General features: G+C 42.1%; 1 protein-coding gene across 1 annotated transcript; it reads right to left on the bottom strand.

Moving 5' to 3' along the window:
• Positions 1-13,009: 13,009 nt before the first annotated feature.
• Positions 13,010-21,806, bottom strand: LOC149281736 (galectin-12-like). The gene is made up of 7 exons (XM_089499040.1): positions 21,738-21,806; positions 20,261-20,349; positions 18,677-18,890; positions 18,446-18,565; positions 18,171-18,209; positions 17,905-17,931; positions 13,010-13,156 (listed from the first exon to the last, which is right to left on the bottom strand). The coding sequence occupies exons 1-7, from the start codon at positions 21,804-21,806 to the stop codon at positions 13,010-13,012; spliced, it is 705 nt and encodes a 234-aa protein (XP_089355166.1).
• Between the last annotated feature and the right edge of the window lie 2,864 nt (positions 21,807-24,670).

Here is a 24,670-nt window from a genome sequence, read left to right as displayed (position 1 = left end):
TGTGAAGATATTCAGATGTGTCTGTCCTCCCCATCAGAGAGTTGTCCAATACGAGTCAAACTCCTAGCTTTCTAGGATTATAAAGATACGTTATTAGTTGCCACTTCCTATAGGGTAAGCTAAATTAAGTGACCAAAGCTAAAGAATCCATTTTGAGACCCTATCACAAATCTCAAGCATTAATTCAGTAATAGGCTTGATGTCTTAATGTGGGTGTCTAGGTATGTTAATATGAGTTTCTAGGCATTTTACTGTTAGTGTCTGGGTATGTTAGTATAAATGTCTGGGTACGTGTGACAAACCCTGTTAGGTGCCATAAATATAATTTTTAGGGATCTTAAGCACAGCACTCTAGAGCAATAAGGCTTAGGAACACAGATTTGCTGCACACCATGTGATTTACTTGCAAGTGGACAAATCAAACACCCCAAAACAAAATCAGAAAATGAAATCCTAGCTCCCAATTGGAGCCCTCTCTGGCTTATATTTATCTGACCCAGACTGGCCAGCCCAACTACTCACATCACTCACTTCACCCTGCTAAATCCGGCTCTAGAAACCTCCCCCAGACAGTACACAGGGGCCCAGGAAGGTTTGCAAAGTGAGTTAAATGTTTAATCCCTTGCTTGATCACTCAGCTATTGACAGGGGACTCATATTCTTAACATGCATCTGCTGACAATTGAGGTAGATGAATAAATTGCAGGTAGGAGGAAATATCTACCAACATGGGACAGGTTACTGTTAAGTTGTCACTTAACTGATAAATTATATAAAGAGTAATAACTGCCAAAACTATTGTGCCATATGCAAGAGATTAGTTATATTAGTATTCCGTCCTTAATAAAGTGGGGTCTAACTGGTGCAGATTGGAGTTTCTATTTGCTCACTGTGTCTTGTTGCCTTTAGAGTTAATATTGTTGTAGCCTTTTGACCATAAAATCTGTCCTTTGAGCATTTAGAAACTTTTTTACTTTCCTGAACCATCAACTGGGCATTGTGAGTAGGAATAAGGACATTATGGCAGTGGTGTCACCTGCTTCTGTACAAGTACTATTAAGCCTCTATGCTAAAAAGGCATTCAACATGTCACGTACAAGTAGTTTGGAGACACCGTGGTCAGGTAGGACTCCAGGACAGAACAGTTCAGACAAGCCGAGGTAGGGATTCCGGAGAACAGGATAGCCGATAAACGTAGCCGAGGTCAGGATTGAGGAGGTCAGGATAAATGATAACAAGCCGAGGTCAGGATACAGGATAACAACGTAGTCAGGCGAGCCGAGGTCAAACACAGGAATCAGGAAGGTAAACGCTATCTGGGTGCTAGCACAAGGCATAGACGACCATCAGAAGGCAAGGTGTAACTGGTCTGAGGGGTTTAAATGGAGAACCGCGGAGGAAGTCTGAATCTCCCATCAGCCCCTGCATGACATCACTTCCGGTGTCCGGGAATCGCGGCCATCTTGATGGTGGCGTAATCTACCTTCATAAAGTCCCGCAGTAGGTGAGTTCGCCACTAGAGGACGGGCGAGCACTGAAGCTGGACCCCGTGTACCAGGAGGTCTGCCTCTCCTGCGCGGCATTTCAGAGGACGGCAGCGGAAGTGATCGTGCGGTGGAGGGGGGTCTCCCTCTCCTTCGTGGTGGCTGCTGCGGAGGTGACCGTGCGTTGGAGGGGGGTCTCCCTCTCCTGCATGGCACTTCGGAGGACGGCAGCGGAAGTGATCGTGCGGTGGAGGGGGGTCTCCCTCTCCTTCGTGGCAGCTGCTGCGGAGGTGGCCGTGCGGTGGAGGGGGGTCTCCCTCTTCTTCGTGGCGGCTGCTGTGGATGTGGCCGTGCGTTGGAGGGAGGTCTCCCTCTCCTTCGCAGCGGCTGCTGCGGCAACGTGGGACCCGGGGACAGGTGGGTAACACAACATGATAGTAAGGATACACTTATTAAGTATTTTAAAATTTATATATTCTGGCCTGGTATTTTTGAATTTGGTATAAAAAATACACCAATGCCCCATCTATAATCACGATTAATGGAAGTGAGCAAGTTTGACAAGGTTTCCTGTTATCCCACAGTCATTTCATTTAGTTCTGGACAACCTGCTGAAGATATTCTATCCCCCAAGACATTTCATAGGCATCAAAACAGAGCTCAAAATTATGCACGTTTGTACATATCTTGCAGGTTGATCCATCCTGGCTATCTTAGACCAAAATATGACATTTGGTGGGGTCAGTATTGACAGACTCATTGATAATCAGGGACCTTTATATACTGGAGATACTCCCAGCAACCCTTGCTGGGGCAGTTTTCCTGGACTCTGGCTCAGTCAGGGAGCCTCTCACACGTCACTCTTCTTATCCTAAGACAGAAATACATACATTACTCAATAGTTCAGGTATAAAAGTCCTTTTATAAGGTTCCCTTACATTAAACAAACTATTACCTATGGCATTGTACATTGAGATGACACTACAAGTAACTCATAAGGGATATAGATCCCTTAAGCAACATCATCAAATGAGAGACAGCAATCATTACCAGAAACACTATGGTCATTGGATATCGCCATTGATTTTTTCTTTCTGGAGGTTGGTTAAACACTGTGTGGAAACTAACAAGATAAGCTACCCCTCTAGGTGCACATGCAGCCCTGTTGGGTTTGACTTCTGACCTAAAAATATTAAATAAAATGACTCAGATCACTCATGAAAAACAATCATACACTGTTGGCTTGACCAGCATCGACCACCAATGTCAATCCTTCAAACCAAATTAGGTACATAAATAGTTTGGATACTGAAATTAATTTTCTTTCAACATATGTTAAGGTTTTGCTTTCAGATGTTAGTTGTAATTGGGATTGTAACGTGTTCACCAAGAGAGCTGTAGTACCTCCCAGAGATCACCCAGTTGTATCCTCCTGTTGTCCCCGGAATCACTTCCAGCGCCAGTCAGCATGCACACCTTGGAACCCTGCTATGTGTACCCAATATGGGTACAATGAACATTTTATTGTTGTAAAACATAGCCTCATATATCCACAGAACTGCATTAACATAGATAAACAGATACATGTATATAACCCAACCTTTAATTTCCCTGGCAGCAATCCTATTGATTAGATTAGTTAAACAATTGAGTTCCTACTTGTGCTATATTTAATTGACATCTAGTCTTATGCCATCTCTGAGTACCTTGGGGCCCTGACAGGTCATTCTGTTAAAGGGATACTGTCAAATCTTAGCCCTTCCTGATGGAGGAAGTTTTGTGAATTATGCCTTGTAACAAAGTAAACATGTGTAATGTGTAGTCAGTATCCATAGGGATTTGAACCACTAACCTTGCGGGTTACAGGAGAATCACCTATCCACTACTCTTGTGGATCCACTAATCAGGTGGATCTTGGGGTACTGTTTCCTTCTGCCTCTCTTTGGCCATGTTATTCTTGCATGCTCTTTTTGCTGGGCATTCAGAGAGGTTTTGAAAGTTGCATACGAGGCAGAAAGTCTGACGGAACAGGGAAGGGAATTCCACAGGAGGGGAGCGGGAAGAGGTAACAACAGTAGAAGAAAGCCGCAGGTCGTGAGAGGAGCGAAGAGGGCGGGTAGGGGTGTATTTGGATAGAAGGATAGAGATGTAAGGGGGTGCCGAGTTGTTCAGGACTCTATAGGCCAGGGTTAGAAGTTTAAATTTGATTCTGAAGGGTATGGGGAGCCAATGAAGTGATTGGCATAGTGGAGCAGCGGATGAGGTGCGGCGGCAGAGAAAGATTAATCTAGCTGCAGTGTTGAGGATCGAGTGAAGCGGTGAAAGGCGGGAGAGGGGGAGACCAGGTTAGTAGGCAGTTGCAATAATCCAGGCGGGATATCACAAGGGAGTCGATTAGTAACTTGGTGGTATCTTACGTGAGGAAAGGGCGGATTTGGGAGATGTTTTTCAGGCGGAGGTGGCAGGATTTGGTGAGGGAATGGATGTGAAGGATGAAGGAGAGAGAGCAGAGTCGAGGGTGACACCAAGGCAGCGAACCTGGTCTGTTGGTTGGATAGTGGAGTTATCAACAGTAATAGAGATGTCAGGAAAAGTGGACATAGCAGATGGCGACATTACCATGAGTTCGGTTTTAGAGATGAGTTGAGTTGAGCTTTAGGTAACAGGACGCCATCCATGATGCAATTCCTGATAGGGGGAAAGGTCAGGAGCAGAAATATAGAGTATGGTGTCATCTGCATATAGGTGATACTGGAAACCAAAGGAAGAAATACGTTTTCCGAGGGAAGACGTGTAGATGGAGAATAGCAGAGGCCCAAGAACTGAGCCTTGAGGAACACCAGTAGATAGCGGTAGGGGAGAGGAGCAAGTTCCAGTAAATGAGACACTAAAAGTATGGTTAGAAAGGTGGGATTTAAACCATGAAAGAGCCATGTTACAGATGCCATGAGCATGGAGGGTTTGTAGGAGAAGAGGGTGGTCGACTGTGTCGAAGGCTGCCGAGAGGTCCAAGAGAACAAGTTTGTCAGTTGATTGTAGGTTAATAGTTCCAGCAGTTTGGAAACTAGCGGGAGAAGTGAAACTGGATGATAGTTTGGGGATGTGGGACCAAGTGAAGGTTTCTTTAGGATGGGGGAGATGATGGCATGTTTGAATGAGGATGGGAATACACCACAGGACAAGGAAAGATTAAAGATGTGGGTTAGGCTTGGGGTAAGGACACTAGAGAGGGGTGGCAGGAGATGTGAAGGTGCAGGGTCGAGGGGACAGGTGGTGAGGTGGGAAAAATGTTGAGTGGTGTAACTGGGCTGAAGCAGGTGAGGATGGATTGAGGTGAGGAGGGAGGTTGAGGTACCATATGATTTACACTATGGGGGTGGATGTTATCCCTGATGATGTCAATTTTGTTTTTGAAGTATGTGGCAAGCTCTTGGGCAGAGACGTTGGAGGGCAAGGGAGGTGCTGTGGATCTGAGAAGGGTGTTAAATGTGGAGAATAGACATTTAGGATTATGGGAAAGACAGGTGATTAATGAAATGAAATATGTTTGTTTGGAGAGATGGAGAGCGGATGTATAGGAGTGGAGCATGAACTTGTAGTGAATGAAGTCCTCAGGTGAATGAGACTCCACAGGCGCTCAGCAGTACGTGAACACCTTTAAAGGAGGCGTGTCTGTTTGGAATGCCATGGCTGAAGCAGGTGAGGATGGATTGAGGTGAGGAGGGAGGTTGAGGTACCATATGATTTACACTATGGGGGTGGATGTTATCCCTGATGATGTCAATTTTGTTTTTGAAGTATGTGGCAAGCTCTTGGGCAGAGACGTTGGAGGGCAAGGGAGGTGCTGTGGATCTGAGAAGGGTGTTAAATGTGGAGAATAGACATTTAGGATTATGGGAAAGACAGGTGATTAATGAAATGAAATATGTTTGTTTGGAGAGATGGAGAGCGGATGTATAGGAGTGGAGCATGAACTTGTAGTGAATGAAGTCCTCAGGTGAATGAGACTCCACAGGCGCTCAGCAGTACGTGAACACCTTTAAAGGAGGCGTGTCTGTTTGGAATGCCATGGCTGAGGTGGACGGCGTGGGGGATTGCGTACAGGGGCAACCATATCTAGGGCTCAGGCTAGTGTATGGTTATGCTGAGCTGTAGCTGTGTCAGGACAGACACAGACAGGAGGTTATATTTGAGAGGAGTGGCTGTAGTGTATCTGAAAGCTGTGGAGTGTTGAGGTTGCTGATGTTATGGTAGGTTTGTGGTGGTTTCTTGGGTAGGGAGGGTGTGTGTGGTATGTTGAGATTAAATGTAAGCAGGCTGTGATCAGACAGACAGATGGGAGAGTTGGAAAACTGACATGTGGAACAAAGGTGGGAGAACACTAGATCTATTTGATGATCGCCACGGTGCATTGGGGAGTTAGTCCATTGTGAGAGTCCTAGGGAGGAGGAGAGTGAGAGTAGTTTGGAAGCAGCAGGTGAGGATGGGTCTGATGATAGGTACCGTTTTTTCCGGCGTATAAGACGACTTTTTAACCCGTGAAAATCTAATCAAAAGTCGGAGGTCGTCTTATACGCCGGGTATACTTACTTACTTATATCTCTAGGGGAATCTCTAGGGGAGGGGCGAGCGGAGAAGCCGCCTCCCCTGGGCCGGTCTTCAGGGCTGCGCCGAGGTAGGTGCAAGATCGTGATCTCCCCAACTAGCCCTGATTAGCGGGCGCCCGATGAGCAGGGCTGGTTGGGGAGATCACGACCTCTCTCTAACTAGCCCAGCATTAGGGAGGTCGAGGTCTGGCACTTCAGACCTCGGCTTCCGTGCTCCCTAATCACTACGCGCCGGCTATTGATGCTGAGAGTAGGGATGACACGATGTCCCGGCGCTCGGCATCAATTGCCGGCGCATAGTGATGAGGGAGGAGTAAAGCAGAGGTTTGAAATGACAGACCTCACGCTCCCACAACTGGATGGAAGACAGAAGATGAGAAAGGTAAGAGATGGGGAGAAAGGGGCAGTGTATGTGTCTATATGTTGGTGTGAGATGGTCACTGTATGGTCAGGTGTGTGTAAGAGCAGTGTAGGTATTTGTGTGTTTGTAAGCTGGTGTGTGTGTATATATATATATATATATATATATATATGTGTGTGTGTGTAAAGGCAGGGGTGTGTGGTGAGGGCAGTGTATAAATGTGTATGTATGGACAGGCGTATGTTAGTATGTGTAGATATATATATATGTGTGTATGGGCAGTGTATGTGTATGGACAGGTGTGTGTAAGGGCAGTGTATGTGTATATGTGTGTTTGTAAGCTGGTGTGTACATGTATATGTGTGTGTGGACAGGCATATGTTAGGGAGAGCTGACCCACCCAATCCAAGCAGACTTTGTATACAACAACCAGCCAATCACCGGTAAGGTACATCGCTTGCCGTGATTGGCTGGTTGTTGTATACTGGGTAGAGGGGTAGTCTTATACGGCAAGTATAGCCCAAACTCTATATTTTAACTGGAAAAGTTGCGGGTTGTCTTATACGCCCAGTCGTCTTATACGCCGGAAAATACGGTATATTGAAGTCCACTAGGATTAGTGTAGGGATGGTGGAGGAAAGAAAATGGGAAAGCCAAGCAGCGAAGTGATCAAAGAAATATGAGGTAGGGCCAGGAGGCCAGTAGATCACAGCAACGCAAAGAGCAATCGCAGAGAAAAGGCAGACAGAGTGTACTTCGAAAGATGAGAAAGACAGAGAGGGAATTTGTGGTAGACATTGAAAGGTGCAGCGAGGAGAGAGGAGAATACCAACACCACCTCCCTGTTTGTCTCCAGGTCTGGGAGTGTGGCTGAAGTGAAGGCCACCATAAGTGAGAGCAGCAGGAGAGGTAGTGTCCGAGGGTGTCAGCCATGTTTCAGTGAATGCAAGAAGGCTAAGGTGGTTAGAGATGAAAAGGTCATGGGCAGCAGTTAGTTTATTGCAAACAGAGCGTGCATTCCAGAGGGCACAGGAGAAAGGGGTGCCGGGGTTGCAGTCAACTGATTTAAGATTGGAGGGATTGCGTAAGTTTGTGTTAGTTCGGCAGGTGCGGGGACGGAAGAAGGTGGGGATGGTGGGGCCAGGGTTATGTTCAATGTCACCTGAGCACAGGAATAGGATACAGACAGAAAACAAATGGGAATGTGATTTGTGGGCATTGGATGCCTTCACCTGTGAGTGCTTAGTGGTGTTAGGGTATGTGGAAAACAGGAAGGCATATGAGCTAGAGTGGGGTGATAGATGGGATGGAGTTACGTGGACTGTATAGGGTTTGTCAAGGGGCATAGAAGCTGCAGCGATTGTGTGATTTGTGGGTAGAGGACATAGAAACATGTATGTGTCCATAATAGGGAAGGAGGTGTAGCAAGCAAGTGCCCATGTGGGTTACCTGCTTTTGCTATGTCCTCGGTATGTCTTTTCCCTCCCGTTTAACTCCAGTGTAACTCTTATCTGTCCACTTATGAAGAGTCCACTTGGGGAAAGGCCACAGCAGCTACGTTTTCAAGTGAATCCTAGGAATATATAGGCTGCCTAACACAAGCCTGTTTCCTCCCTGTATTAAGCCTGTCACCCCAAATTTATATCCTGCTCGTGTCAAGAACACGTATAAACTGCACCCAAGAGGAAGGCTAGGGCTAAAGTGGAGAGTAGTCCCAAATTGGATCCATCCAGAGTTGCTCTAAATCTAAGCCTGCCCCTGCATCGAGACTCCAACCTGATATGGCACCCCCGTGGCTTTACGATCGGTGATGCCTGTGTCAAAGGAGGCCTTCATACACTAGGAAGGGTATTCCACACATATAGATACATGTGGGGTAATGACACATTTAATTATTTGCAGAGCTACATGTGTGCAAGGCCCCCAGTCTCATTGCAAATAAGATGCATATCAGGTAGTATAAACAAAGCTTGCGTGGATAAGACCCACAGTAACTGAAGGATATCAGTGATGATGTAAGCATTACTTATGTTCGGTCAGCTATAGTAGTAAATTTTGGTCATAACTAGTGATATATTACAATCATTGTGTGTAAAATAAGGATTCACTTCCCAAATAATATATTTTCACAGGCCCTGAAGGGAGGGGGTTAATAGAAGATGGCCGGAGCAGGATCATGGTGACAATTGTCGTCGCACAAGGAACATCTGGGGATATCAAGGGATTGGGGAAGAGAACGAAAGAGATTAAAAGGGATTATCATTAAGAGAAAAAACTAGAGTGAGAAAAAGGCACTGTCAAGGGGCATAGAAGCTGCAGCGATTGTGTGATTTGTGGGTAGAGGACATAGAAACATGTATGTGTCCATAATAGGGAAGGAGGTGTAGCAAGCAAGTGCCCATGTGGGTTACCTGCTTTTGCTATGTCCTCGGTATGTCTTTTCCCTCCCGTTTAACTCCAGTGTAACTCTTATCTGTCCACTTATGAAGAGTCCACTTGGGGAAAGGCCACAGCAGCTACGTTTTCAAGTGAATCCTAGGAATATATAGGCTGCCTAACACAAGCCTGTTTCCTCCCTGTATTAAGCCTGTCACCCCAAATTTATATCCTGCTCGTGTCAAGAACACGTATAAACTGCACCCAAGAGGAAGGCTAGGGCTAAAGTGGAGAGTAGTCCCAAATTGGATCCATCCAGAGTTGCTCTAAATCTAAGCCTGCCCCTGCATCGAGACTCCAACCTGATATGGCACCCCCGTGGCTTTACGATCGGTGATGCCTGTGTCAAAGGAGGCCTTCATACACTAGGAAGGGTATTCCACACATATAGATACATGTGGGGTAATGACACATTTAATTATTTGCAGAGCTACATGTGTGCAAGGCCCCCAGTCTCATTGCAAATAAGATGCATATCAGGTAGTATAAACAAAGCTTGCGTGGATAAGACCCACAGTAACTGAAGGATATCAGTGATGATGTAAGCATTACTTATGTTCGGTCAGCTATAGTAGTAAATTTTGGTCATAACTAGTGATATATTACAATCATTGTGTGTAAAATAAGGATTCACTTCCCAAATAATATATTTTCACAGGCCCTGAAGGGAGGGGGTTAATAGAAGATGGCCGGAGCAGGATCATGGTGACAATTGTCGTCGCACAAGGAACATCTGGGGATATCAAGGGATTGGGGAAGAGAACGAAAGAGATTAAAAGGGATTATCATTAAGAGAAAAAACTAGAGTGAGAAAAAGGCACTGACAGCGAAGATGAAAGGAAGACAAGAAAGATACTGCAAGAAAAAGTGATAGATCCATAGACTAAATAAAACTGTGACCAAAAGGAATGAGAAAGGAACAGATGAATAGAAAGTAACACCACAGATGTCAGAGGATGCTATGAGAAGACTGACGTTGAGGGGTGACAAAGATATAATTGGTTAGAGAAGACAAGAAAGGAGAAGCACAGGGAATAGAAAAAGCGAGCATCACTCCAACAACACTGGACCCTTTAACTCAACTGAACATCTATTTGAAGCAGAGCAGCCGCTTCTACGGTAAGAGCAGCAAATTTAACACTTCTTGAATCTTTGGAAGGCTACAATGAAAATGGATAAAATTAGGCAGAGTGGTGAAATGAAAAGATTTAAAGAGCAGAAAGAACATGATTTCCTCTTTTGTTTTGGTCTCGCTCCTATTGTAAACATGACCTTACCTTTTGCCCATCATTTTCTGCTTTGAGTATATAACTTTGTTATCCATGTTTCAGTATATAACTTGTTATCCAGCTCTCCATGTATCTCCACCTTACTGTTCTATCAGTATCTGATATGTAATTCCAAATGATCCCACCCTCCTCCCCCAATATTTAATGTACAAATTCCTACTGGGCTGGAAAGCTTTGACTTTAATTTTAGATCTTGTAAATGAAGTTAAAAACAGAGTGATATTTTATTAAAGCGGCTTTTGGAGTGTGGATGGTAGCACAGATAGTTAATTAGTACCGCTCACGTAAAGCTGCCGTGTTTTGTCATTTAAACACAGAAACTTTATGCTAATCATTAGAACATAAATGATTTGCTATTTACATTTACATATCTATTTCTATGACCCTGGCTGAACTAGAAGTACTGTGCCCCCTATTGTATGCATGCTAACATATAAAAGAACTTGGTGCCTCCTACCGCCTCACATCTCTAGACAACTACCTTGTATGGCCGACCATGAATGCCAGGTTCTTTTTCAGGTGACAGGTCAAAGTAAAAGAATACATGAAACCTGTAGTTTTGTTGTATTAAAAAAAAATCTCTTGTATGTATTGTTCTAGAGATGTCCCGGGAACAGATGGAAGCTGTGGTCCGCACAGTGGAAACCCTCCTTGGGGAAGCAGAGGCCCTAAGAGCGAGGTGCCAGCAGCAGACTGATGAAGTGCGTCAGCTTTGTGAGGATCTTCGAAGCGAGAACCGAGAGCTGTCAGAACGTTTTGCCCAGGCAGAACGGGACCTAGCCGTGGTCAAGCGGTCTGTCAATGAGCTGATGGACACAAAAGTGGCATTTGAGGCCCGGGAAAGGCAGGTGCGAAAACTGAGCAAGCAACTGTGAAAAGGGCAATGGACTGATTTACCACAGCATGAAGATTCACCTCCAACTGCTGATTTAATATGCAAAAATTAGCCATGTAATATTTCCTTCAGAACCCCTTTTAATTATTGTTTCCTTTATAAGCATAATAATACTTTACAATTTATTAAGATTCCTTTGTATTTACCATTTGATTCTGTTCACAAACATTTTTGGGCTTCATGCTAATTTGCACGAAAATGTATACTGGTATTGAGAAACTACAACAGCAGTAAAGTAGTTAGAAAGAATAATCGGGAGATTGCTTTGTCATTTGCTGTCGGAAATTAAAATCTGCTTTGATTCTTTAACATGTTTTATAATGTGTATTGATACAGGACCTGCAATTTCTGGGATTAATACACTGGATCCTTAATTATCTATGTAGAACACCGGGATCATCCACACCAGAAGCTAATATACACCGCATATAACAATTTATGGACTGGTCAACCGACGATAGCTTTTACTGCTAGGTCAGCAGCACAAAGATTAGGCACAACTTTACTCCCGCTTTGCTCTCAACATTAACTTGCGCACTACTGCCACATTACATACTGTAAAGTCTAATTGAATATATTATATACTGTATAAAACATGGGATACAACAGCTGTTTATCAAAACTTGCCATGAAATCTAGAAATAGTACACCGGGGATCAAGCACAGCTACAGCACTTGAAATGGCCAAAGAGTAAATGTTAAGAAAGATGTATGGTTCAGGCTATATCAATCATTTTTCATTGTCATTTTTTTAAAAATACCATTCACAAGAATTCTGTATTTACAGGACTGTAGAATGCGCAGATATATTTATCCATAATACCTAGAGGGAAAATAATGCAAATTCTTCATCAGTCAGTTATCATAGCATTTTTCTGTTGTCCATAATATTTGTCTTTGAGAAAGGGGTAATACATGCAAGCATGGCTAGTCTAGTAAAAGTAAAAACAGTGCACAGACAAATAACGTAATGTTTGGATTTGCAGAGAAGAGGGATTCCAACTGTGCTTTGTATATGGATATGTAACTTCACATGAGTGTGTTAGAGCATGGGTCAACTAATCTTCTTTCATATGGTCCAACAGATACTGATCCGATTAGCCATGATTAACTAGGAATTGGGACAGGGTGGCAGACGAACAGCTAACATTACCTTTGCCAGTACTGCTGAACAATGTTTCGAAGTGCTACTTATCTGTAATGACATCAATGTCAGATTTAACTCATAATTTTTCCCGTGTTAATCAAACTAAGTATTCTGAAAACAAGGGGTGATTGTAGCACTCAAGAGAATCAAAAGGTAGACCACAATGCAGTCCCCTAATCAACTTCTTCCTGGTATCATTAACTACTTGTACCATTTCAAAAGTCAACACAAATAAGTAACAAAAGCACAACAGAAAAAAAAGTCAACTATAACCACCCAAATCACATTTTATTACACAAAGAAAGCACATCTGGAAGTCAAGATCTTGGGGGAATTATAAAAATATAAAAAGAGTGAAACTGATTATTAGGGAATACAATAAAAGGACCCTATCAACATAATTTTTTTTTAAGGTACATTTGAAAACATTCTTTGGATTGAGATAAAGGCAACCTAATAAACATTTTTTTGTTGTTGCTGAGATGTTCATTAGAATTACCCAAATTTTCAAAGGGTATTTAGGAAAATATGTCAAACTAGTTTCAAGTGCAATAAAGTGCTTGACAAATAAACTACATTCCTTCTAAATTTGTCTGTGTTTCTTTTACCTAATTGTGATTAATACCTCTGCGTACTCAAGCTTGGACTTGCGGACCGTTAACCATGGCTGATCTGCGATGCAGGAAGCACCAAGAATTGTATGACCCAAGTGTCATATCCAATAATATTTTTTTCAAGAGACATGCCAAAGGTGAGATAGGTGAACATTGAAAAGTTTTGAGAAATGATGTCAGCAATGAACGGTATACAGCACGGTACTGCCGTTAATCTCCACCTCATTAATGGACTTCAGATCCAGGTCAGGGAGACCAAACTCACCCAGGTGAGTTCCGTTAATGGCAACTTTAAATACTCCCTTTTCAGATAAGATTAAAATCTGTGTTAGGAAACACAAGATTAGAGAATTACATATTAACCTCTGTAAATGTCAAATTGCATCACAATACTTTTTCACTGTACTAGTAAAATAAAGACATCTTTATTTTATAAACTCTATCACAATGAGCCCAACAAGGGAGGTACAGACTGCATGTTAAAGGGATGCATGTGACAGAATATAGTCACATATAGCTAGTGCTGGATGCCTCATTAATAGACGCAGGGATAAGTCATTGCTGCCTGTCAGCATATAATAGAAGTGAGAACACAGTTTTACCTCAAAAATTCTCTCTGCATGAAATAAGAAAAATGGAGTCTTGATCGTTTGTGGCTCTCCCCATGAAGGTCCAGTTAAATGGTTGTAACACAATGTCTGGTCTTGGAAATTAGCTGTCAATTTTAATGGAACAAGATCTCTGCACTTCAACAGGATATTAATCCTATAATAGCAAAAATATTCTCGTTATACACTGCTGTAAAAGGCCACACATTTTTTTAGCCATCTAGGTTTTCAGTTTCATTAAAGCAGAGCCAACGTTCATAGTTTGCTGTAATTATATGGTCTTTTAACATTATTATTAATCCCTTCGTGACAAAGGCTGATTTTACTTTTTGTACCCTTCGTGACAATGGCCGTTTTAACATTTCTGCGCTGCTCGTGTTTAGCTGTAATTTTCTTCTTTCCCGTTTACTGAACCCACACACATTAGATATTGTTTTTTTCAGGACAAGGAGGGCTTTCTTTAGATGACATTGTTTTGATTGTATCATATTATTTACTATTAAAAAAAAGTATAAAATATGGTGAAACATTTAGAAAAAAATGACTGTTTCTAACTTTTAGTTGAAAAATCTTTTACTCATCTATAAAAGGTAATGAAAAAACCTGCTAAATAGATTCTACTATTTGTCCTGAGTTTAGAAATACCCAATGTTTTTATGTTTTTTTGCTTTTTTCTACACATTATGGGGCAATAAGTACAGGTAGCGTCTTGCTATTTCAAAGCCATTTTTTCCAAATCTGGTAATTCTTCCCCCCATGTGCCATTTCGGGTATCTTTGAAGCCGGCCAATGCAATTTACCCCATCAAGTCACATTTTTGAAAAGTAGACAGCCCAGGGTATTCCAAATGCTAGTATTTTAACCCTTTCCAAGCACTAATTCTACCATCAGCCTGTGTCAAACTTTATGGTAGTAATTTTTTTTGCATTTGTTTTTTCACACACATTTTACTTCAGGTATGAATAAACAGGTTCTCTTATATGTCACTATCATAAAACACCCCAATATGTGTTTAGCAACATCTCCTGAGTACAGCGATACCTCACATGAATGTTTTGCCTGGCTGTTTGGGGGCAAAAGGGCCACATGTGGGGCATGCGCATTTTCAATGTTGAACTTTGGCATTTGGCGATCAACTGCCCATGCCCTATTTGGTACATCTTTGAGCCGGGCCATTTCAGTGTGCCCAACAAAACCATATATTTTTGAAAACTAGACACCCCAGGGTATTTTAAATGCTGGTATTTTAACTCTTTGCATGCACACATTTTTCCACCAGAATTTTTTCAAAGTTTGCAGTAGTATTCTTTTGTGTGTATTTTTCCCCCACACACCTATGTTATGTATGAATTCACAGCTCCTGGTATATGCCGCTGTCACATGACACCCCAATATGTGTTCAGCAACATCTCCTGAGTACAATGATATCCCACATGCATGGGTTTGTCATTTTTTGGGGGAACTAAAAGGCCACATTTGGTATGTGGGCATTTTTCTAATTGGAAATTAGTTGTGTGGCCATCCTTCCCCCCGTGTTAATTGGGACATTGTTGAACCCGGCCAATTTAATTTTTCCCCATCAAATCATACATTTTTTAAAAGTATTCACCCCATGGGCATTTAATATGCCAGTATTTTAACTCTTTCCATGCGAGAATTGTTTTAAGCTAATGTGCTAATTTTAGGACTTGCTCACAAAAATATATTTTTTATATATACCGTATTTGCTCGATTATAAGACGAGGTTTTTTCAAGAGCAAATCCTAATCAGGGTCGTCTTATAATCAGACCTCAAATAGGTCTGATTATGAGACTAAGATCCAGATCCCCCGCAGCGATGCAGGGGTCAAAAGGCATATCATGGGGCACAGTGGCATATAGAGGGTTAAAAGGCATATCATGGGGCACAGTGGGATATATGGGGTATAAGGCATTTCTGGGGCAGAGTGGCAAGCCTGGGGGCAGATGTGCATAACTGGGGGGGCAGGTTGAAAAAAAAAAAAAAAAGGAAATAAAAAAATATTTTTCTCAATCATAGCTTTTATTAAACAATTGTTTACATGAATTAACATTTACTGGTAAAACTTTTTTCCTATAGGGTCGTCTTATATTCAGGCTTTTTTTCATAAGTTAATATTTAGATTTTGGGCGGTCGTCTTATAATCGAGCAAATACGGTATATTTAAATTTTTTTGCCTTTTTTACATTTTTATTTTATTTTTTTTTTTTCAACTTGAAGGTTCCCCTGATAGTGACATCAGTGGGAAATTATTTTTACATTTTACTGTTTTTTTTTTTATATTTTTTTCTAATTATTATTATTTTATAATTTATTTTTACTAATCACACTGTGATTAGAAAGCTGGGCTCCATTGACTTGCATGGTTCAATGCAGTACCTGTATTCAACCTGCAAGTGGAGCCAGAGTTCTCTAGAGGGTCTGTAGACCGTCTAGCGAACTTTTTCATCTTTATTATTTTTTTTCCCGGGTCGCCGCCATCTTGCTGATGGTGAAGATCACCGGCTGTCCATCCAGAGGTAAGTGTTTGGTGTCGCTGGATGCCTCCTGATCGAGGCATTCCAGCGACACCATTTAAGTTTAGGAGGTGATCGTTGATTGCCTCCTAAACGCTTTTAAAATGGTCCCTGGTGCAGATCGTGGCGTTGCTGAATGCCTCGAGGTCGAGGCATTACAGCAGCGCCATTTGGGTGATCACGGATCGATTTTTTTTCACCCGTTTTAACAAATGACGGTCCTGGCACGTCATTTGTCGTCAACGACTTGTTTTTCTGTAACATGCCCGGACCGGCAATTGTCATCAAGGGGTTAATTAAGCCAATGCAATCTCCTCTCTAGCATATGTTTACATCAGGATATATTTAGGTATAAGATTTCATTACTACCCACTGTAAATATGCACACACTCACAACACAACACTTGCAATTCCATCATCTCCAGTACCGTGAACCATAATAATTTTGATATTCAAGAAACGTCACCTCATCAATTCAGATATGCATTATACAGAGCCCACCCTGCCCTTATTGGAGAAACCTGTCAGGGTTGGCCCTTCATAATGAACACAGTAAAGACTTAAGTCTATGGAGCTTGCCAGAGAGATGTAGCATTAAGTATTTACTGCGTAAACTAAGTGAGATATACAAACTTTAAAAAGAGCCTATGATGGATGGTACTCCAGGTGAGTTTTCTCGGTTAGATTCTTTGTCGTTCTAGGATTACCTCTTACTGATTCCCAGTCCATTGAAGCAATCTTAAATATCAGCTAGAGATCTGACTACTGCGTCAGTAGAGAGTAGCAAAAAGTGTTAAAAATCTAGAATGGTCCCAAACAAAGAAGAAGTTACAGAATTCAAATATCTGCTTTGGTTTGTCATATAATCTCTAAACTCCTCATACAGAATTCAGGGACATGGTATGAAAAAACCAAGCACATATTTCTGTTATTGAATATTGACAAATTATCTTACATATGTGGCTCATCCGTAGCCAAACCACGAACTTTAATCAAGTGACCTTCAGAAAGCCCTCCAGGTATATTCATAGAGAAAGGAGTTGTCTACAATGAAGGGGACAAAATTATACAATCAACATAATATGTAGAAATCACATTGCCTCATAAAGTCATGAACAGAGAAAAAAAACATCTAAAAATCTATTCACATTAGTTTACACAAAAAATCTAGAATTGATGAGTCCGATTTGTGTTGGTCCAAGAGATCAGTGTAAAACTCCACGTCCAAGAATTGTAAGTTTTGACACTTTCTTCACAAAAACATTACAAACCTTTGCATGCAGGGCATTGCTGCATCCATGTGTCTTTTTCTTCAGTTTAAGATATACTGACAAACGTAAAAAAAGTTTTTTTTACTGGATATTTAGTAGGAAGGTGGGTTCTTCAATTGTTCTAGTTGTACACAAAATAGCAAACCGTAAAATCTGCTTTTTAACAATGTTCTTTCATAGCTATGTTTTACTCATTCTCCCTCTGATGTTCCTTGCACTGATCACATAGTGATCAGGAAGCATGACTCCACAGGCGGACAATTGGAGATCCCAGCAGGACTTTCAAGTCCTTCAGCACTGACACATACTGAAAGGTAATGCCTGATCAGGTAATACCGGAGCTCGCTCCCTTACATCTGAGCTGTCTTCAGTAGGCCAGATATGCTGACTTCTGCATAGTGCGCATTCGTATTCGGGCGAACATGAAAACGAACACGAAGGGTGCGTTTTCGTTGCTCAGCCAAATATTGAACACATGAACACGGCGGCGGCAAAACGTATACAAAGAAACAGAACACAAAGAATCTTTGCGTTCATCTTTGTTTACTAATCCCCCTGCGACCAATAGACTCATTCGCACGCCCATTTAACTCCTGGTGGTGCAACTTGGCAAGAGTTAAAAGGTCTGTACAAGCAAGAGCTACACTTCAAACTTACCATAGTCGCTTTGCCAAGTTTCAGAGGCTGGGGCAGAAAAAGAGAGATTAATATAAGATGTGCAGAATTTATTACACTGAAGGCATGAAGACTATGCACGATTTGCATGAATAAACAAATAGTCTAGTAGGCAATAGCCCCTCTCCCAGGCCGGGCCTAATTCTCCAAAGAAGGTCAGCTCAAGGCACAATTTAGTGAGCCCTGCTTGCAGAGGCACAGCTCAGTAAGCATTGGTGAGAAAAATATGCCACCACATGGTTCATTACCTTGCATTCTGGATATTCAGTCAGCTCATCGTGATAAGGCTGCAGTAAGGACAAAAGGGAAGGCAATAGTGAAGATTATGGAAATATCACAAAGAGTACAAAAGAGGCAGATAACTTAGAAGGAATTAATGAAACAATAAATAATTGAAAAGAGGGGTGGGTGAAGCCAAAATAATAAAAACGTATAGTTGACCAGAGAAAACGCTATAAATACAGTGGGCTAACTCAGCCAATAGCGAAACGCCTGAGTAATTTAAGCTTATAATGACACTTGCATTGCTGCAGAGAAATGATATATTCTTCACTGTAACATCACCATATATCCCCAGTGTATCCACACCACAAAGAGGGACACGGTTGGCAAAATCTATGAAGTGCTGTCCATTAATGCTGACCTGAAGAGGCAGAGAGGCAAAGATAAGGTAATTCAAGCACACGAAAACCATTTTCTTCTAAATTAACACTTTTACTAACAATTTTAGTCATTTTCTCCACTTCAATCTCACCTTAACTTTATCAGCTAGAAACAGGAACAAGAGCAGAAAAGACTCTCCTTTGTGCAAAGGAGCCTTTGAAAATCGAACCTCGTCTAACCACTGGTCCCTTTGCAGGGTATTGCATATGATATGAGTTTCCGAGGAAGAGAATCGTGGATTAAAATGAAAAGCCACATCTGCCCTTGGAAAAGTGCTGCAGCCAGACTGGAAATCAATTTGAAACCTGGAATTATAGAGACATATGGTATAACAAGTTTAATGAAACTCTGCGGTCAATTTAGTTTCTATTTGGTAAAGAGAAGCTGTTGGCTGGTATCATACAGAGTGCTTTATTGAACAATTGTCGAATATAGAATTTTACTATTGCTTGTTATAGACCACCATGTCCATTTCATAATTGTACTCAACATGGTTTGAGGTGGCAAAAATTTGTATTTGACAACATCAAAACAGATTTAGGTCGGAGCAAGGCATCCAAGCAGATCACATATTTTTCCCTCAGTGCCCCTACTTTAAAATTTAAAAGCACCCACACTATCTCCCTTCGACAACCACTCCCATGTCCCTGTCCCATTTCCTGCAGCTTCTTCTTCTGTCTTCTTTCTTTGTCCGCTTCTCCCCGATATCAGCTCCATTGACCAGGCCTCCTAGAGTAGTTTTCAAAATTTCCAATTAGAGGAACGGGAAAAGGCTGTCCACTTGGCTTCTCCCTTTTGCAGAATTACTTTGGGAGGCCTGGTCAACAAAGCCGATACTGGGGAGAAGCCAGCAGTCTCCCGCAACGCTTCAATAATGTCTTTGCACCCAAATGGCTTGTCAGTGCCCCAAATGGCTTGTCTGCACCATCACTGCCACCAAAACATGTGGTGGGGTGGAACAATGGTCATCTGGGGAGATTGGCCCAGACCATTTGTTCTGTATACAACGGCCTGGAAATATGCAAAAACTGGAACTATTAAAAAAACCATAATACTTGTAATCTAATAGTAGTAATTTATGTGTCACTAATTAAAAAATGCAAACACAGTTGCTTATGCGTCTCTGTTGTAGAGCTCTCATTAGTTTGAAGGAAATTTGCCAGTATTGTTATGTGACCTCTAAGAAAACAAATGAAAAACAAAGCCGATCGTTCCAAATTTATTTCACTCTCACTTATGCTGTCTCACACTCGCTCAGGGTCTCCATACATTCTCCAACTATGTAATAGTAGATTGAAATCACTCAATGTATACTATATCATGACAAAGCATTCAAGTTCATGACAACGTTCACAAAGATCAGCAGGCTCTTTCCATGCTGTATCTATTCACATAAATCCAGGGCCAGACTGGCAATGGCCAGGTGGCCTGGCACTTTAAGGTGGCAAAAGCTGGATAAGCAGGGGGTCTGTGCTTTTTTTTTTTTTTTTATTTATTTTTTATTTTTTTTGCTCACATAGCCTGCGGCCAGGCGTATCCAGCTCTGGCCACATCCTGCAGCAGATCAAGTGAGTATGTGGTGAAGTCGGCTTGGTGTGCCAGATGGGCAGTCCAGGCATGCGTAAAACAGAACTAATCTACCATTTGGCTAATGGTACTGTCCCATATCACACACCTACTTGCTGTGCTGGAGATGCTTCCTTGTATTAGAATAATTTTCCCAGGACGGAGACCTCCAAATATTGTGCACACATAGGGAACAATCTGCAAATGAAATATCTTTAAATTATGTAGCGGTTTGTTACAACTACTCTCACAGACATCAAACAATTGCAAACACAATACAGTTTTTTTTGTTTTTAAGTTAAAGATATGTGCAGCACAAATATTGGCAACCTTTTAGTTAGTTAATACTTTGTGCTACCTCCCTTTGCCAAGATAACAGTTCCAAGTCTTCTCCTATAAAGCCTGATGAGGTTGGATGATACACGGCAAAGTACCTGACCATTCCTTCATACAGAATCTCTCCAGCTCCTTCAAATTTCAAGGTTGGCACTGGTGGACGCTCCTCTTCAGTTCACCCCCCAGGTTTTCTATGGGGATCAAGTTAGGGGACTGGGATGGCCATGGTAGGACCTTGATGTATGTTTTGGATCATTGTCCTGCTGGAACAACTACAGCCCGTTTTAAGCTTTGCGGCAGTCAAGTGTTTATTTAATAGCTGTTTGAGAGAGTCTATTATGCCATGTATTCTAACAAAATGTCCAGATACTCTGGAAAGACAGCCCCAAAACATTAAAGACACTACCTTATTTAACCCCTTAAGGACAATGGGCAGCCCCTAAACCTATTGAAAACGATGAAATGTCATTAAGGGGTTAAACTATTCCACATTGCTACCTCTAGGTGTGCAGCGAAACCACCTGTGGTGTTTATTGGGGGGAAAAACAAGCTCTATTTTGGTTTCATCTGACCATAAAACTCAATCCCATCTCAAGTTTCAGTAGTGTCTGGGAAACTGAAGACAGTTGAGTTTGTTTTTGGATGAGAGTAGAGGCTTTTTTCTTGAAAGTCTTCCAAACAACTTGTGGTGCCACACCGCAGATACATTGTTTGTAACGAATTTGGCCTATGTATTACGGAATAGTTATACCCTTGTGAAACAGAAAGTCATGGTAGAACCATTTCCTGTTCCTAGTAGCCCATGTTTACTAAAAAAAACAAAACACATGTAAAATATCAATGGGAATATACTTCAAATATATTTCTGGCACACATATTTAGCGATTTGGGGGGGGGGGTTTGGGGGGGAGAGAGAAACCTGTGTTGTGTTTGCAATTGTTTGCTATCCATAACAACATTTTTTAAGAATTAATTTTTACTTTCACAGCCTTCTTTGTTGCCAAGTTTAGTACAGAGATGTATCATAAGCTAGCAATTTCCATAACAGTAATCACAACAGCAGTTATACATCTCAGCAACGCGCATTTAGTTGTCTATCAGCATATATTAAACTGGTTTTCTGACCTCTAATTACAACATGCTATTATTAGCCAACACCTACTATACAACAACCATGTACATTATTGCTTAATTATAAATATACTACACTGTACACAGACTTGTACGTTTGCTGGTCACCATAGACACACCGGATAGCACACAGGAGGCTGCAGAAGGAAGGCAAGCGGATCCATGTCAGAGTGTGAACTGGAGCTCATGATTAGTCACAAGGAATGGGGCTGGCCTTCCTACAAAACAAAAAAAAAACAGACTACAACCACGCCTATGTTTTCTTAACCCACAGCTTGCCAGAGCCATGCACGTTTCTGGTAGAACCAGGCCAAACCGTTTAACCATTTCTGTAACCCTAAGATAAAAGATCTTCCAAAACTGTGAACAAATGTGTATCTTTATTTTTGTTTGTGAAATAATACATAAATAAAACATATTTTGAATCTTCAATGCATACATACTGCATCCCTACCTTTGGGAACTTTTATTTAATTCACAATGTTTGTTTAGCTTGCTGTTTAACCTTTCGTCTTCCCCCCACTTTAAGTTGAATAGTTATTCAAAACTAGAGACTTGTATGGTAAAATATATGTAAAACTATATAGATGCTAAAATGCGTGTAACCAATATTCTCCCGATACCCCTGATTTTAGCCAATTAAGTAACATAGAAGTTAGGCACCTGACCATGAGACATGCAAACACACTGCCCCACTGTGGAGCATAATGGATAAGCACATGAAGCTTCACCAGCAAAGGCCAAGGTCAACTAAAGGCCCAGGTTTAAATAGGAAATTTGGTAATCAAGGGCAAGTGGAAGAATTTGAAAAAAATGTGGCAAGGAACAACATGGGAACAAACAATGTTACTATTGTGTGCTGCACAGTAGAGGACTGCATCAAAAAACTTGATGGTGGGTGCAGGCAGTATTCTGTGTGTTGTTGGTGGGAGTGGGCGGTCACACAATATACCTGTGGGTCCCGGTAATCTTGTGCGCTTTTACAAAGCTGCTGCATTTTAGTTTTTTTGCTTCTTCGCATTCAATTTCAGAGGCGGTCCTAGTCTCACTTTTATATTCAGCCTCGTTTTCATAGAAACCAGAGAGAGAAGAATGAGTGAGTGACTCATGTGTGCCACGCTGAGCTGAGGACAGGTTAATCTTAGACACCTTAGGCCAGGGGTGTCCAAGTTTTTTCTGCAGTGGGCCACTTCATCAGAATTGTATACGTGCGAGGGCCGCACTGAGAAAATATAGCCTTTAATAAAATATGCAGATTAAAATAAAGTAAACGACACAAAACCTGGTTGGCTGGGCATGATAGGAGTGTGATTGCTGTCAACAATCATATATAAATTAATGGTTATTGTATTTTTTTGTCCAATTTTAGTGTGTTAACCACACTTCTTAAAAGTAACACCACAATTGGACAAAAGAAAAATCAACAATATGACATGGCATGATAGGAGTGTGATTGCTAAGAGCAAACACACTCTTTTTATACCAGGCAACCAGTAAATGCTAGAACCTAGGCATAATGGGACTGTGACTGCTGTTAGCAAATTGCTGTTAGCAATCACACTCCTACCATCCCAAGTCAGCCAGTACATGGTGGCTGTAAGTGCAGACCCCATACTGCTGGCAGCATCAATACACAAGGGGGGCAGCTAGCCAGGTTTCAGCATGTACTGGCTGACCTGGCATGATAAGAGTGTGATTGCTAACAGCAAACACACTCTTTTTATACCCAGGCAACCAGTAAATGCTAGACCCTAGGCATGATGGGACTGTGACTGCTGTTAGCAGATTGCTGTTAAGAATCACACTCCTATCATCCCAAGTCAGCCAGTACATGCTGGTACAGGGTGGCTGTAAGTGATGTGCAGACCCCATACTGCTGGCAGCATCAATACACAAGGGGGCAGCTAGCCAGGTTTCAGCATGTACTGGCTGACTTGGCATGATAGGAGTGTGATTGCTAACAGCAATCACAGTCCCATCATGCCTAGATTCCAGCACTTACACATCCATGCTATCACACACACACACATAAATTCATTCATACACAGATTCATTCCCTCAATCAGGCATACTCATTCAAACAACCACCCCCACCCCCTTACCTGCACTAGAGCTCTCGATGCCGCTCACAGACTTCAGCAGGGGGCGTGGCCTCCCGCTTCCTCTGTGCAGGACAATAAGACATCCCACAAGTAAGCAGCAGGGCTCTTGTGATCCTGGCTGCCGATCTCACGCGGGCCGCACCTCAATGTGGGACGCCCCTGCCTTAGGCCTTTGAACTAGCACAGAGGGACAGAAATGCTTACCCAGCAGCCACGGCAAAATCTCAGAAGGCTAAAGATATGACAGGGGTTGCAGTCCTCCTTTCTACTCCCACAACTCTTGGCAATGGGCAAAATGCTACATTGCTCCCAGAACCTGGCAATACTGACTTCTACACTGACCTGGATTCTCTGTCAGATGAGGATATGCCATCTTTTCGTGCCCGGAGTTTGCTACTTGAGGGGGGGGCTCACCCTTTAATCCTTGTGAAAACCACAGGGATGGGGTGTAACATGGGGCCAAAATAACATAGGGTATAAACAGATGGACTGTCACACCACCCGTTTAAGAGGCCTGGCTGGACTTGAACTCACAACTCTGCTGTCACCAAAGAGGATGTACATGCTCTTCTTCTTTCCTCTTGTCCAACCACATGCCCCCTTGACCTGATCCCTTCCCATCTCACCCAGTCTCTTTCATCTACCCTTGTCCCTACTCTAGCTCATATCTTCAACCTCTCCCTCACTACTGGATCTGTCCCATCCTTCTTCAAGCATGCTACAATTACTCCTATCTTGAAAAAGTCTTCCCTTGACCTGGCTGATCTCTAAAATTACCGTACCAAATTACCGTCCCATCTGTCTCTACCTGGATGTCTGCACGTTTCTTGAAACTTAACCTCTCCAAAACAGAACTTCTCATCTTCCCTCCCTCCAATGCTAAGATTCCCCTATCAATTTCCCTCATTGTTAATGGTGCCATCATCTCCCCGTCTACTCATGCAAGCTGT

Source organism: Sceloporus occidentalis, unplaced genomic scaffold (assembly GCF_023333645.1).
Source record: "Sceloporus occidentalis isolate IW3139 unplaced genomic scaffold, rSceOcc1.0.p SCAF_128, whole genome shotgun sequence".
In the NCBI taxonomy this organism is placed as follows: domain Eukaryota; kingdom Metazoa; phylum Chordata; class Lepidosauria; order Squamata; family Phrynosomatidae; genus Sceloporus; species Sceloporus occidentalis.
This window is presented reverse-complemented; position numbering and strand designations above follow the sequence as displayed.

Bases quoted from the DNA above. Each gene is read 5' to 3' on its own strand.
- LOC149281736 (XM_089499040.1), bottom strand. From the start codon at position 21,806: ATGAGCTCCAGTTCACACTCTGACATGGATCCGCTTGCCTTCCTTCTG. The intron at 20,350-21,737 runs GTGTGTCTATGG...TTTCATTTGCAG, and splicing joins AGCCTCCTGTGTGCTATCCG to ATTGTTCCCTATGTGTGCAC. The intron at 17,932-18,170 runs GTAATGAACCAT...TTTCTGCCCCAG, and splicing joins CTGAATATCCAGAATGCAAG to CCTCTGAAACTTGGCAAAGC.